This window comes from Carex rostrata, chromosome 13 (genome assembly GCF_964058835.1).
Source record: "Carex rostrata chromosome 13, lpCarRost1.2, whole genome shotgun sequence".
Lineage (NCBI taxonomy): Eukaryota > Viridiplantae > Streptophyta > Magnoliopsida > Poales > Cyperaceae > Carex > Carex rostrata.
In genome coordinates this window covers 8,027,051-8,042,636 of record NC_135930.1, presented here as the reverse complement: position 1 = coordinate 8,042,636, position 15,586 = coordinate 8,027,051, and the positions used below count along the sequence as shown (strand labels likewise).

Here is a 15,586-nt window from a genome sequence, read left to right as displayed (position 1 = left end):
CCGTATAGTTAAAAATGATTTAACCCAAATAAAAGGGGCTTTAGATGTCTCTCAGTAGAAGAAGTTGACAAAAGCGTGACGGTCGACCTAAAGAGTTGAATTGGGCTTCAAGGAAGCCTAATGGGCCAGATAGAAACTTGCGGTTAGAGAGGATGCTTAAAAAATTTTGATTATGAAAGAAAGAAAGTGTACACTATCAACAAATCAGAGTGGCGCAGCGGAAGCGTGGTGGGCCCATAACCCACAGGTCCCAGGATCGAAACCTGGCTCTGATAGCAGAGTTGGCTTCCATCGCTCATTTTTTTTATTTTTTCTGATAATTTGAGTTGCGCTCTTCCGAGAAGTTTCTCGACTGCTGTTGCAACTATGACGGAGGTTGTAAACGATTCCGATTCGTCTATTGAGCCACCCGATTCTCTCTTCAAACCATGTATTACAGCCAGGTGGAAAACACTTCCCCCTTTTGCCTAATTTCTTACTTTTTCCAGTTTTATGTCCACTTTTGTAAACAAAAGTTGGTCAGTTGTACAAGGCCAATATAACAGTGCTTATGTGATTTGAACCTGTAAAACAATGGCTTGATAGCCTTCAAGGTTAAGCCAAATCCAAATTTGGTGTAAGTCAGAAATTTACCCGATAACCTTTTGAGTCAGTTTAATCAGGGTCCCAAACTTCTATTATGCTCAAATTAATTTATAAGTCCTTCAACTGTTTAGATTCGGCACAATCAAGCCCTACCTGTAACTGGTTAATAGTTAAAAACTGTAGAAAAGGGAGATGTAACTGAAACCTGCAAGTGTTAATAGGAACATCAATGGAGCCAAACATCCACCTTAGAGCTGACCTAGTTATTATTTAAGTATCATTAACTTATTACAACAGCATTATTTTCTGAAAGGAATAATTCCACGACATGCATTGAACAGCCACAACCAAGTTGGCCCGTATCTTTAGAAATATTTCCCAAAGACTAGTTTCATTAAAAAAAGTCCAAAAGTAACATGGGTTTAACTGAACCAAGTAAAAGTCTAGGGAAACATCAAGGACCATTATCAGATGTCCCTCCAAGTACACCGTAGAACAAGTAAACAAAGAAATGGTGCCTACAGTTTTCTTGTATTGCTTTATAAATATCAGAAAAGAAATTTCTCATTTCTTCTATATAATGCAATTTAATGATTGGCTCTATTAAACCATTGTCGATGTTTTTGTAGGTCAATGTAGAAAAAATGCTTTCGACTCCTCAGCAATAGAAATGACTAGGGACATAAGCCTATTATGTTTAGATACATTTTATACTTTTGTTTTGAGGATTGCATTTTGATTCGCTGTAATTCTACATGTGAATGGAAGACAATGTCAGGATAAGATGGTTAATTTTGACCTAACAAAAAAAAGATGGTGAATTTTGAGCACCTGAGTAACCCAGAAGGACCATATTTTGTCAGAATGCCCTTCTTTGAGTTTACCAGCATTTTTAAGTGGCTTGGCAGCAGTGATACCAGTACATACTCTTTTCCTTCCAGTCTATTTTCTTTGTACTTTTGACCTATTAGACTTAATATTGTCTTTCTTTTGCTTCCCTTTTCTTTCCTTTTTTTTTTTTGTTGGCTATGTTTCATTGGTTTCTAGAATTGCAAATTTGCAGTTTTCACTATGTGAGTCAACTGTTGAGTTCTTGACCCGCGGGAAAAAGGAACTGCAAATATTGGCATGTGCTTGTCACTCACATTATAATTAATGCCTTCAAAGGCAGAAATAAGAAAAAATTTATGCATGCAAATATTCATCATACGTGTTATATAAACAAACAAGAACACATGGGTCATAAGAACTTCATGTTTTCTTTCTTGCAAATGTACAGCTAGAGAAGACAGTAAGTCTTTATTCTATTTTACTTTGTTACTCTGTCTTTCTTTCTTTCTTTCTTTTGAAAAAAAAAGAGTGGTACACAGGGTACTACAAGTTTCTGTTATTAGAAACTATTAAAAAGGAATAAATTATCTACTTCAAAGTCCAGAATAAATTATCCAAATCTTTGGTAATAACCTGTAAAAGCTTGTTTTAACATCCAGGGGTAAATTATCCACTTTAAGCGGCCTGTGTTGCTGTGCAGAAGAAGAGGTGTGTAACAAATTCATTTTCCCTAAAAACCTACAACATGCCAGGTCAGTTTCTGGTATCCTTGCATGCATGTCCTAGGATGTAGGTAAAGCATTGTACAGACATCTCCAGAAAAAGTATGTACCAGTGGTAACAACCCTTTTGAATCCCATATATAACAATAGTCTTCATGCTTGACTCATTCCATGGATGTTGTGTCCCTCTTTTAGATTTAACCCAGATCAACCTATCTGGTACCAAAGGATCCAGTACAGGACATCGTGTAGAGGCCACTTGCCTAGTATGCAAATGTACAGCTAGAGAAGAGAGGGACTCTTATCTTTTTTACTTTGTCTTTCTTTTTTTTTAAAAATGAAAAAGAAAAGGAGTGGTACACGGTACCACATATTTAACACCTGAGTATTACATCCAGATACCAAAAAGGAAAATTAATAAATTATCCGCTTTAAAAAAGTCCAGAATTATTATCCACTAATCTTTGGTAATAACCTGTAAAGCTTGTTTAACATTCAGGGGTAATTATCCACTTTAAGTGGGACCGGTGATGCATACCAAGTGGCCCGTGTTCCTGTGCAAAAGAAGAGGACGTGTGTAACGAATTCATTTTCCCTAAAAACTAAGAACATGCTGGTTTCTGGTATCCTTGCATGCATGTCCTAGGATGTGGGTAAAGCATTATATAGAAATCTCTATAAAAAGGTATGTACCAGTGGTAACTGGTAACAACCCTTTTGAATTCCATATCTACTGAGCATAATCGTGGTACTAACCTAGTACCGAAGGATCAACCTATCTGGTACCAAAGGATCCGTTACAAAACATTGTGTAGAGATCTCTTGCCAGTATTCTAGACCAAATGAGAAAGGAATTTAACAACATGTGTGGATGGCATTGGGATTGTACCTGTTTTCTAGAGGAATAATTGTGAACCATTTATTTAGATATTTATGGAACCACCATAGTTGTCATGCACACAAGTCTTGCTGTATTTCATGGCATTAGTGTGTGATTGTATACTATCATACTCATTATGCATGATTTGATTTTACTTGATAAAGATTAGATTAAGGAGAATATTTTCTAATAATTAAGATTAGAAAAGATACTTATTGTCAAAATGCTTAGGCCTAAACTTTTTTCGGCTTAGAGGTAAATTTGGGAAAAGGTTGGGCCTGAAACCAACAGTTGAACATATTTCTTAACCCAACCCATTTACATATCAAACTTCTTTGAACATGCAAGATCCATGAGTTAGACCCTTAGAATAACTAACATTGGGAGAAAGGAAATAAAAGACCATTGAAATAAAACCACTCTGGTCTATCAACGTGACACATTTGTGTAATTACTTGTTACAGGATCTAAAACAAGGTGCTAAAATCAAACTACTACCTCAGTCCTCCACATCTGTCTACATTGGTTATCAGACAAATCATGATACAGTACAATAGAAAGACACAAAAAAAAAAAAAATGAAAAGAAGAAGAGAAATGATGAGTTCTCTCAATCTGGCTTATAATTACTGGTGCATCAATTTGTATTCTTAGCCTTACTTGAAGGCATGCGGTGAGTTGAATGGATATGTAGGTTGTTCAATACTGAAATCATTGGTTCCAGAACAAGGCATTACATCATTGAGCTCGAAATCTGACCCGTGAAAATTTGAAACCCCTGCAAAGTCACCACCAAATTCGTTCGGAAATGCCGAAAAATAATTCGAGTCAGAAGCACCTGAAGACCCAAATCCTGATGAAAATGCCCCTCCAAAACTGGTACTGGAAGGAGAGAACACATTAGGGTTACTAGATATGGAGAAAGAAGGAGAGATGATGGTGCCTTGTTCATCATGACCTGATTCATGAGTCTCGATCAGGAAACTAGGGTTGGGGTTGGTGAAGTCTAACATGAATTGTTTATCGGATTCATTTTGCGTAGGAATGATATGTTGATGTCCAAGTGACTGAGTTAAGCTAGTTTGAGCAGCATGTTGTGCGCAAACGTGCTCGCCTTGATATGTGACATCAAAGATTGTCGGGTCTTCATCGGAGCGCTGCACCTGCTTTAAAGCCTGACAATTTTGGGTCTTTTGAAAGGTGCAACGGTAATAAGACCTATAATATAAACAAAACTCTGTCACTATTTACTATTGCCATAGTGTCAAACATACAGGTCAAAGTCAACAATTAAAGTATTCGACCTTCTTTATTGTTCTAGGTCAATAGGGAGCATTTCCAGGTCAAAATGTCAAATAAACAAATAAAAGAACAGTCAAAGTCAGAGAGAATTACAGATCACTAATGAATAAAGATTCTATTAAATCCCCAAAGTGGCTTTTTTTTTTTTTTAATATTCTTTACTGATTATGATTCGCAATTAAAAGATCCTACAGTTGAAAAAGTGCAACAGATTGTCTGTCATTGCTTTCTTTTTACCAATAACTAAGTTTACATATATCATATATTTCTATTTATCAATATTTCTTACTTGCTTCTACAGAACCAAGGTTGAAAGGATTGGAAGGGTCAGTCATGGAATCCTTTTAAAAAAAAACTGAATGGATTCGGTCTTATACATACGTGAGAAAGGTAATTAAAAAAAGAAATAAGATCAGTTCTATATAGAAAGCATGATATGATGGTTATCCAGCACAGTAAAAATAGTAATTCTTTGCTTTCGGTGATGATTGTAATATTTTATGGAACCAGTGACAATATTCTGGCCTAATTGTCACTTTGCCTATCCTGTGGGTCAACATAAGAATTACAGTAGTAACTTGGTTTATTCAGACCCTTTTCCACTGATGTGCTGTTAAGAAATATAGTTGTTTTCATGACAAAAATTATCAATTTTAGATTTTTTTTTTTCTTTCTAATATCACTAGTAATTTGATCTATTTGCATGCGTTATCATGAACTTATCCCCTTTTATTATTTCTCAACAGACCATATTTGTATTGCTGAGAAAAGAATAAACATGGAAATTGCTACTTCCTCCAGCAATTTAGATAGAAGAAAAAAAAAATAATACCTTGGATGTGTTGCATTGAGGATCTTTTTCTGTCCATACTTCCTCCAGCTATATCCATCATCAGGCGCTGAGGCTGCATCCAACGGTCCACTATTTGGAACTGTACATTGGACTTTAATTGTTCGCTTTACCGTTCCCTTTCTAAAGTAAAATTGTAAAAATAAGGTAAGAATTTATGCCTCAACGTAAGATTGACTTGTTGAATAAGAAACTAACATGTATATAAATATTAATGTACTGTAACATATTCGAAGCCTGAGTGTTTGTTTCCCTGCCGCTTTAGGAGGTGATGTGATATGGTAATAAACAAAAGAGGAAGAAAAAGAAAGAGAATATAAGGCTCCAAAAACATGGTTAAAAAAAAATTAAAAATTTTCTGTATGAACTTTTATCTTCCAATTGTAACCCAACCAAAACTGGCTCAATTTTATTATTAGTTCGTTTACCAACAGTGCCTTAAAATTAGGGGCTCTCTGGTTTAGTTCATAAATAGAGCCCTCTGTTTATTTCAAATAGTCGTTCCAAACTGTTAAACATGATCTTATAAAAATGTGCTTGAAAATTAAATTTTGCACTTTTTTGAATTTTTTTTACTATTTATTAAGTATTTTACAAAACGGTTGTTTTTCAGTAGTTCAAAATAGCAGTTTTGTAAAATATTTTATAAATAGTAAAAAAATTCAAAAAAAATGTAAAATTTGATCTTCAAGTACATTGTAATATAGAGATCATGTTTAACGGTTTGGATCGACTATTTTGACTTTGAAAATCACAAGACCAAATTGTTATAAGATGTTGTAAGTGGATCCCTCCTCATTTTATATTTTTATTGTACTCTCATATGTGTTGAAAGGAACACCTAACTCGTTTAAATTCAGTTAAACCTTTTAACAGATCAATTTCTGAAATCTTGAAAGAAAAACTCATACACCATTGCACATGTATTATATATAGAAAAAAGTGTTGCCATCAAGATAATTATTCATCTGATTTGCATGTAGCATAAAGCATAGGTGCCAATTTGCGAAGGAAAATACTCCCCTACAATATAGTTGGAATTTTCAAATTTTCTCGTCTCAGCAAACTAGTTTGGCAAAACCAACATTTAAACTAGACATAAATGCAAAAGTATGACATTCAAACTATATATAATAATTTCATCACCATACCTCTTCTTAAGTGAGCGCTCTGATCCCTCACTCCTCGGACTGCCACTGCCAGATTGTCCCGGCGAACCAGACACCGGCATCTGCTGCATGCCAGTAACCTCCATGGAATTCACAATGTCAATAGCCCGGCTGAATTTTTTTTGCACTTGCATGGCAGCGGCTTTTTGTGGCTCATTCAAATTCAAAGATAGACGCCTCATTTCTTCTTCCCCTTCTGATAAGATGTGCAGGAGACAACTCTTATTCATGCTTTTGTTATCGTTCATGGTTCCATTCTCCATTTTTAAGGATCTAGAAAATGTGGTGTGGTTATTTAAGGGTCTTTGAAGAAGGTTTTATTTTCAGAGGAAATTTCAGGATGAGTTTCAGTGATTGGAAATGTGCAAAAGAGGAAATGATGCAGTAGTTGTGTTTTGCGAGAGAGAATTATGGGAAATTCATGTATCATAAAACAGAGGGCTCTATTTACAGAATAAACTTGGAACAATAGGAACTATTTTTTTACATAGAAATCCAGGAATATGCATTAGAGGCACTGAAGCTTTATATTTATTAGATGAAGAAGCAAAGCTTAATAAACAGAGCTCATGTCTGAAATGTGAGAAATGGATATATGAGAAAACAGAGCGCTCTGTTTTACAAAAGATGAGAGGAAGCAAAACCGCGTAAACAGAGCTTATGTCTGAGTTCAAATGATGAAGCTTTCGTAAGATATCACGGCATCAGCATGATAGTGTGATTAAACTGGGGATTACATAGACAAACTGTGAAATTGGTATCTGTGACAACAGGTAGAGAGTGAAAGAGAGAGAGAGAGAGATGCGCGGAAATGGGCTTGAGCTTGAGCTTGAGGTGGAAGAGAGAGGGATAATGAAAGAAGCGGTGTTAATATAACATAATACATGGTTAACCTATATTTCAAGGTGTTTACTCTGTTAAGTGTTGACCAAAGAAAAGCGAGTTTTGAATTCCGTAGGTTTTACAAATGTAACCTTGTGCACTTCAAAATTATTTATTCCAAAGAAGGATTGAAATGAGCAAAAATCTCGGTATATTAATCATGAGAGCTGTACAATATACATAAGCAGTGTGCTACACAATCAAGGGTGTAGTGGAATTTTTATCGGGAGTAGGCAAAAATTTACTAGTATCACTAGCGAATTATAAATTGTTGTGTATTAACCAATTCAGTCTGTGAACTATTTAGAGATAGGTAAAATTTATTTCAGTAATAAATAACATCCAATTATACATAACTTATATCCGGTTTTTTAAATTTAAAAGTAGTCGGTTTAATGTAACTGCCACCATACACAATAAACATTTTATAGACCACTCATTCTGTATTATAAGCAAGGAAATATGTAATTCCCATATAGACCTGAAATAGAAAATAAATATTACATAGAACTAATGAAGGAACTTTGGTAAACAATTAAGATAAAGATATGGCATTCTGTAAACTAAAACAAGGTACATAGAAACAAAAGGAGGTACTGTGCATGACTTCAATGATTAATTTCAGTTATGAGGTTCTAATTTAGGAAATACTAAAAGATAGGTAGGTATATGTGAAAAGTGCCACCCCTGTGTTAGTAAGTTCCATTGATTTTTCCAGTAGTTCCCTTGATGTGTCAGCTATTAGACCGGTCTTTGGTCATATTAGATGTAGAATGGAAAAGAGATAGAAATCCGTTGACCGTTAAATATACATGCGAAAGTTTTTCCGTGTACCTGGTGCACCAGTAATAGATGCACCAGACATCATTTTACTAGCTTGACTGTTCAGATGCATGATGTGACCTCTTCAAGTAATTAGTTTGAGTATCAAAACATATGTTTTGAAAACCTTCGCAGAAGCTATGAAATTATCAAAACACATGTTTGGTATAAATAGTGATGGGTGTTGAGTTTTCACGGAGTCATATGTTTAATTTCACATAAATCCTTATGTTTGAAATCATAATGTATCATCATTTGATGTCATTGTTTTTCTTTTATTCTATAATCTAATGCTTCCTAATTACCCATTAAAATCTCTAGTAAAATTATTTAAAAATTCTGAGCACCCCTTACATTTTTCCAATTATTAAATTTATTTCCTATGAAAAGACAACAGTGACTAATTATCTATGTCGAACATCTTGTTCAAAAAAACAAATCAGATACTTAATTTTGGAGAAGAACAAATTGCTATTATAATTAAGATCTAATTTCTACAACTATTTTGTCATAAATCAAAATAATTAAGTTATTTTTTCATGTTATAGTTAATTGTTCTAGCAATTGACAGAAAACCGAGTCTAATTGAAAACTCACTTTATACACAAAACACGAAAAAGAGAACAGCTCTATTGATGCAATTTTGAGGGGAAGCAAAACCAGATATATCTTGTAAGAAAGAAAATGCGCTAAAAGGAAGGTCAAAGAGGAAAGAAGTGAGAATTGACCAGGAACAATTTCAAAAAAAATAAAAAAGAGAGAATTGACCAGGAACTTTCGAACCTACTTCCGCGTTGAAGGAATCATGATCTCTGTTTTATGTGATGAGCATAAAACATGTAAAAATGTTCCGACACGTCAACCCCATTAGAAAAGCTATAAGAAAATGTACCATGCTGTCAGTGATTCTCTATTCCGTTATTATAGAGAAAGGAGACAGAGGATCTGGACTCGGTTTAGTGATTAATGGGGCCTGGTTCCTCTAGAATAGTACTACATAGTATGTAGGTAAAATCCGATAAATCATTCCCCTATTTTTGGAGGGAGAGATTATTAACAATCACTAAAAAAAAAAATACATTTGATATTATAAGTATGATTTATATTGTCGCATATCATACCTATGAAAACTAACGTGATTTAGTGTATGCCATACAATTTGTCAGTTTGAATTTAGTGAATCATTAAAAAGCATCAACAAATAATACTAAAATTTGATTGTTACTCTAAGACTCTAAGTGTATGTGCCCAACAACATATCTAAAATTTTATTTCTTAATTTTTTTTACATCAAATTGATTTAAAAAAGTACTTTCAAAATTGTTAAGATAAATTATTATCTAGTGCACTCTCATTTTTATTATATTATTTTTGTTTCCGTGAAATGAATATTGTACTTCTTATGTTTGAAGGAAAAAAATTGACATTTCACATCTGATCATATAATAAAAATATTATGAGGTTGATTTTTTATTAGTTTGATTCTTATAAATTGAATGATTTATCCGTACGTGAAAAATGAATCCAATTTACACTGTTATTAAAGAAAAACAGCCTTTACCTAATTCTACATGAGCAATTCTAGAGAAGATCAGAGAGAGGAACCAGTGACGCAACCATAAAAATCTTTGCTGACGTAGTGACTTTCCTTGGTCGGTTTTTTCCGCGAAAAATGACAACAATCGGAATAAATTAATTCACACTTATGTTCAGATTTATTTTGTATTATTGGTTAACTGGAATTTGGGTTACTCCTATGATAGTTACAGACTGCGTTCCTAGGAAATTTTACTACTAATTTCCTTGGCGATTCTGATCAATTTCTGGAAGCATCTTGCGCGTGCAGTCGCATGTCTTTCATTAGATTTAATAGAAGTTGCTCAAATTCAGTTGTCAACGGATTCTTGAGTTTTCAGAAATTATAGCGATTTGTAAGTATTTAAAAAAAATTGGAGGCAAGGATATCCTATATTTCTCAAACACGTACCTTCTGTATTTTTAAACTTAATAAATATTATTTTTTATATTTTCTAAATTGAGAGAAATACCTTCTTCCATTTTATTTTTCGTTAAAAAAAAAAGATGGAATTTTCAAACGTAACCTTTTTTTTATTAAAATTCAAACGTAACTACTTTTTAGCTAGCATTTTTTTTTTGATCAAACAAGGGAATAAAGCACACCTCTCTTTCGGCATAGCTATCAGAGAAGTATATCTCCCATTTTATTAAATATAATTAAATAAATTCTTACAATTTGCACCTAATACATCCGCACAATACACATTATTCATAAAATGAAGATTACAATTTAAGAATTTAAAAATAATGTCACTTATAAATGCATTTTTTGCTAATAGATTAGCACAACCATTCCATTTTCTCTCGGTTCGCATGATCTTCACCTCCCAATCTGTCGCTAACAACACTCATATTTGCTCCAAAGTGTTGTTTTAGCTAGCATAAATTAATACTATTTAGCTCTAACATTAAGAATAAAACTATTATTACATTACAACTCGTCACATCAAATCGGACTTATATCTGACCATTATATTGTATTACTAAGTCAAATCATTTAATTTTGTATGAGCTCCGAAGAATCAAACCTCACACATGAAGAATGGTAAGAACTAAAGGTTGTCGGTCTTACATGTGTCATACGAATTTTCGTACTCCAATTGACTCATCGGTTTTTTTTTTTTTTTGGGGGGGGGGGGGGGGGGCGAGTGTATTAGAATTTTTCAACAGAAGAAGAGTTATGTTTGAATTTTTTTTTTAATGAAAAAATGGGTGTGTTTGAATTTTTCAAATATTTTAATGAAAAATTGAATGGAAGGGAATTTGCAACTACTTACAGAATGCAAGGGAGTATCTGTTTAGTATAATAGTATAAAAAAATGCAGAAGTGCTTAAGACTAAATTGCAATGTATGGGTCCTTAATTAGCACTTTCTTAAAAAAAAAAAATAATAATGCATCAAACAGAGTAATTTACAGTTGAGTAAGTTTTTTTTTAGTAAGATGGGAGGTAAGCTACTCATCTATTTAATATTTATATTTATAATAAAAAAATTTATTCGGATATTGAACATGTGATCTTTTATATGAAAGGTATTGATTTGCTTTTGTCACTATACCAAACTAAGTTAAAAACATTTTTAGATGTAAAGTAAAAGCATTAATTTTTTAGAATTTTGACATAATTTTGTCCTTACTATTCAAGTTGTTAATATAGTACACGAGCATTGTTTGATTTTTTTTTTACTTAATAGTGATTATTCTAAATGAGTACTACTAACTTGAAAGTTAGCATATAAAATATATACTTAGTTATCATAATTCTACTATGTCGGATTACAAGCGTATAATTCTACCGTGTAGTAGTGTTAGGTGTCGATCCACAGGGATAGATCTATAAATATTTAATAACTTTAATACTAGTCTAGGTTCTTCGGTTTGTTTGAGTAGCTTGTATAGTTAATAAATAATAATAATAATAATAATAATAATAATAATAATAATAATAATAATAATAATAATAATAAGTATAAGTATAGGGTGATTTTACTGTCGACTCTGGCAGATTGATGGGTGGAAATTGATATAAGCCAAAGAATAGGGAGCCTCTAGAGTTTTAGATGAAATCTTTCTAATTATCTCAAAATATATTTATGACACTCATGTCTATCTGTATATGGCACTGTCACTACTGCATACGGTATAAATCACCCACAGACAGAGCCGTATACCGGTACTATTATTCCCTACGGATGCCTTGATTCGGTTCTATGCGTATTTGAAAGGTTATCCAACTCTAAGATCGGCTTGTGATGAACAATTCAGATTGTCACAGGATGCAATATAATTTAACAACTCACATTAATCTAATTAATCACATTCCCCTATTACTTGCTAAGTAATAATTCTAAGCCCTAGTTATTACAAGTAATAAATAAATTCTTAATTATAATTCGAGATGAGATCTAATCTATATCCTGCCAAGGGAGCCCACTGGGTTCTAACCCTAGTCTTTGAACCGCTGTCAAGCCTCGTTAGCCGAAGTGTTTATAGTACTTACTTGTATCTCCTCTCACACCGAGGTACAATGACTTAACATCTAATGGTATGTGGAGGACATTGGCATATAGTAGACAGAACTATGTATGCAATGATATATTTCAATATCATTCAAACGAAGTGTTTATAGTACTTACTTGTATCTCCTCTCACACCGAGGTACAATGACTTAACATCTAATGGTATGTGGAGGACATTGGCATATAGTAGACAGAACTATGTATGCAATGATATATTTCAATATCATTCAAAGAATAACGAAATCTCAAATAGACATAAAAGAAAAATAAATATAATAAAGAGATAATATAGAATTCATTACATCCAAACCCTAAAGAGGAGAAGCTTAGCTACTCAAAGCCATGACAAAATAAATGAAGAAATAAAATAAGATATACATAAGCACAACCCTTGAAGATTGGAGACCCCCTTTTTCCTTAGATGACGTCTTCTTCTTCCGCCTTGGACTTTGAGCGCTTTCTCTTCTCTAACTATGGACTTACACAACTAAAACATCCACACTAAATCCTATTACATGAGGGATTTATATAGTAATCCTAAAGGTGTAGCTTTGGAGAACATGGAGGTCTGGAGAGCATGGTGGTCAATTTTAGCCTCTTATGCCATATTTGGAGATTCAATTATAGATTTATTCCATAAATAAAGCGCTAAATGAAGACTTCCAATCATAGCAAGGCCTGCCACATTTGTAGGTTCATCCTTCTAGAAGGTTGCTGCTCAACAGCTGAAATTTAATCCAAACTAGACAGTCCACAGATCTAATCCGTGTGCCCTTGCAACCTGCTTATACCCGCATATGGTATAGCTTATACCGTATGACACTCTAACTTAGCCGAATATTCAGTATTTCACTATGTTGCATGTTGTGCACTTTGTCTGAGGTGTTTGCATACTTCATGTAATGTCTTATTTTGACGCTTCCTTCAGAATTGACCTAAATATGACATTTTTGCTCTGTTGTCGACCTAAATGCGCAACTTTCTCCAAAACCTGTCAAAATAGCATAAAAACACGTTTACGGTGAATAATTCGGAAAAATGAATACTTTGCATATGTTTTTTTGTCATTTTCCGCACTAAAAATTAGTGATTTTTGCTATATAAATCGGCGTTAGCAAATAGTTAATATTACTTCACTACTATGAAGTACTAATGCTTTAACATGATTAGTATCCACTTTGGTTTTATTTTAGTTTAATTGTGAAAAAGAAAGGAACGCAAGTTACCAAAATTTAGCATAATATGATATTAATTAGACCCTTACATTTTATGGGAGTAAAGAAATTAAATTAAAGAATAACGGAGAAATTAAATCCTCACTTGCTTTCGGATTAAATGAAGCTAATCAATTTTATTTGCCTACTACCTCCAGACATAAAGAATATTCTTCTTTACTGAACAGAGTTGAAATAAATTATAAATATGAAAATAATTTTTCACTATATTCCTTACTTTATGGTAAAACTTACATCAAGATTATGGCATCAGCTATTATCATAAAACATAATTGTATTGCAATACAATAAATATTTGCAACCCAACAAAAACATTGATAATTATAAATTATTTTAGTAGAGGAGTTATAATAATCTACAGATAGAGTATTTTTATACGAATTTAGTTTGGCACTTGGGTTAAATCCTAAATTTTTTTTTTTTTATTACTCTTCTCGAAATGCAGTGGAAATTAACTTCTACGTGTTCTTTGACTTGAAGTCAGAATTTGGTGAAACATCATCAAAATGGTTTTGACCAAATATAGACCTATAGAACTCTCTATAAAAATTATAGCCAAACTATCGAGATTTATTAATTTTTTCGACCTTTGATCTTGTATAAAAATAACTCAAATGTTTTTACGATATTTATATTTAGCCTGAATGCATAATTTTAGAAATATAACAAGATGAATAGTTCACACTCACTGTTTAAATTTTAATATTTTAAAAAAATGGTCATAATGGAACTATGGTTATTAAATACCTTCTCTTTTTTTTTTTTAAGTTGCAAAAAACTATTCACTGTTCAGGAGGTGGCACTTGTCACCAATTTTTTGTTTAATATATGTTTATGTTACTGTACTTTTTTTCTTAAAAAGGTTGTGCAAATACTCTTGTTGTTTAAATAATTATAAAATTATTCTTGTTGTTTAAAATTTTTGTTACATTTTTTTCTGAAAAAACTTGTGCAAATACTCTTGTTGTTTAAATAATTATAAAACTATTCTTGTTGTTTAAAATTTTTGTTACATTTTATCATAATTTCCTTCGAGTATGGCTTCGGTGCTATGGATAGCATAGGGGACTACAGTGTTACGGCTCAATATTTGAGTTTTTAAAATCCTAACGGACGATCCGAACCGTTCATCTTGTTCTCCATATTAATATGTATTTGGAGACCAAATTTTACATTTTTTGAAAAAAATTTACTATTTTTTTAGATAGATAGAAAATCAAATATCTTAATGGTGCAGAATTTTTTAGATCAAGTGATTTTCTACCTAGATAAAAAAATAGTAAAAATTTTTCAAAAAATGTAAAATTTGGTCTCCAAACACATATTAATATGGAGAACGAGATGAACGGTTCGGATCAACCGTTAGAATTTTGAAAACTCAAATATTGAGCCGTAGCACGGTAGCCCTCTATACTATCCATAGCACCCAAGCCTTACTCATTTCCTTCTCCGTCCTTAAATGTGGATATCAATATAAAATCTATCGAGAATCCGGAGTGTCATTTTCCAAGGGTCTTTCCTTTGTTCATATGGGGGTCTCTTTAGCTAGTTTGAAGTTTGAACAGTCAAGACTCACTGAGCCACCACATATATGCAGTCAGACTTCTGTTCGGCCAAGGTGTTACACCAATTGTGTTGCAAACATGGACAAAGTGAGAATAACAGTTGATCCAAATGTAAAACTCAACCCGGCCCGGACTAGCCCAACCAAACCAAATCAAACCAAACCAAGAACATGCACTCCACCAATTATGCTAAATTGACATCTGGCCCGGCCCAATACTCCAATTTTATGGTCGTATCAATCCGATTAGCCTTAGTCACGATTTGATGCCTGACACATGGGTTAGCAGCATCATGTATAGATGTATTCGTATCACCTAAGGTATCAGAATATTTCTGTTTGGATCTGGACTATTCAATCAGAAATAATTTGTACTACTATTAAATCAGCTTGTGTGTTCCACCTCAGACCGAATTAGTTTGGATTCTGATCAAACAGCCGTAATTTCAAATATAAATATGTTGTATGGACTCGCACAACTGTTGTCTTGACAACATCAGCAAATAGCATGTGGTTTTGCTCTTAAAAAAGAAAGTGGTTATGTTAATCACTTAATTGAATGCCAGTTTCATTGGGCCGTTTGTCAACCGTTTTCATAGCGATAAATATTAAATAAAAAATAATTTGACGAGATCTAAATTTTAAATTT

The 15,586-nt window shown here is 33.0% G+C and overlaps 1 protein-coding gene, 1 long non-coding RNA gene and 1 other non-coding gene across 11 annotated transcripts; 2 read left to right on the top strand and 1 right to left on the bottom strand.

Moving 5' to 3' along the window:
* The first annotated feature begins 203 nt into the window (after positions 1–203).
* On the top strand, positions 204–275 carry TRNAM-CAU (transfer RNA methionine (anticodon CAU)). Its single transcript has one exon. It is a non-coding gene; the product is annotated as a tRNA-Met (tRNA).
* Positions 243–5,396, top strand: LOC144564210 (uncharacterized). Of its 9 annotated transcripts, XR_013514571.1 has the most exons (7): positions 243–443; positions 2,076–2,168; positions 2,334–2,414; positions 2,638–2,823; positions 3,483–4,397; positions 4,621–4,709; positions 5,066–5,396. It is a non-coding gene; the product is annotated as an uncharacterized LOC144564210 (long non-coding RNA). The 9 variants fall into 9 exon arrangements; XR_013514577.1 differs by lacking the exons at positions 2,334–2,414; positions 4,621–4,709; positions 5,066–5,396 and adding an exon at positions 1,215–1,504 and having other exon boundaries at positions 2,076–2,124; positions 3,483–4,263; XR_013514574.1 differs by lacking the exons at positions 2,334–2,414; positions 4,621–4,709; positions 5,066–5,396 and adding an exon at positions 1,215–1,504 and having other exon boundaries at positions 3,483–4,263.
* LOC144564209 (putative WRKY transcription factor 41) lies at positions 3,424–7,342 on the bottom strand. Its single transcript, XM_078313772.1, has 3 exons — positions 6,321–7,342; positions 5,152–5,292; positions 3,424–4,235 (listed from the first exon to the last, which is right to left on the bottom strand). Exons 1-3 carry the CDS (start codon positions 6,599–6,601, stop codon positions 3,674–3,676), a joined length of 984 nt encoding a protein of 327 aa, XP_078169898.1. The 5' UTR covers positions 6,602–7,342; the 3' UTR covers positions 3,424–3,673.
* Between the last annotated feature and the right edge of the window lie 8,244 nt (positions 7,343–15,586).

Excerpts from the sequence above, each read along its gene's own strand:
- LOC144564209 (XM_078313772.1), bottom strand. The coding sequence starts at position 6,601 with ATGGAGAATGGAACCATGAACGATAACAAAAGCATGAATAAGAGTTGT. Across the intron at positions 5,293-6,320 it reads GAGCGCTCACTTAAGAAGAG|AAAGGGAACGGTAAAGCGAA; the intron begins GTATGGTGATGA and ends ATTTTACTTTAG. Across the intron at positions 4,236-5,151 it reads CTCAATGCAACACATCCAAG|GTCTTATTACCGTTGCACCT; the intron begins GTATTATTTTTT and ends TTTATATTATAG.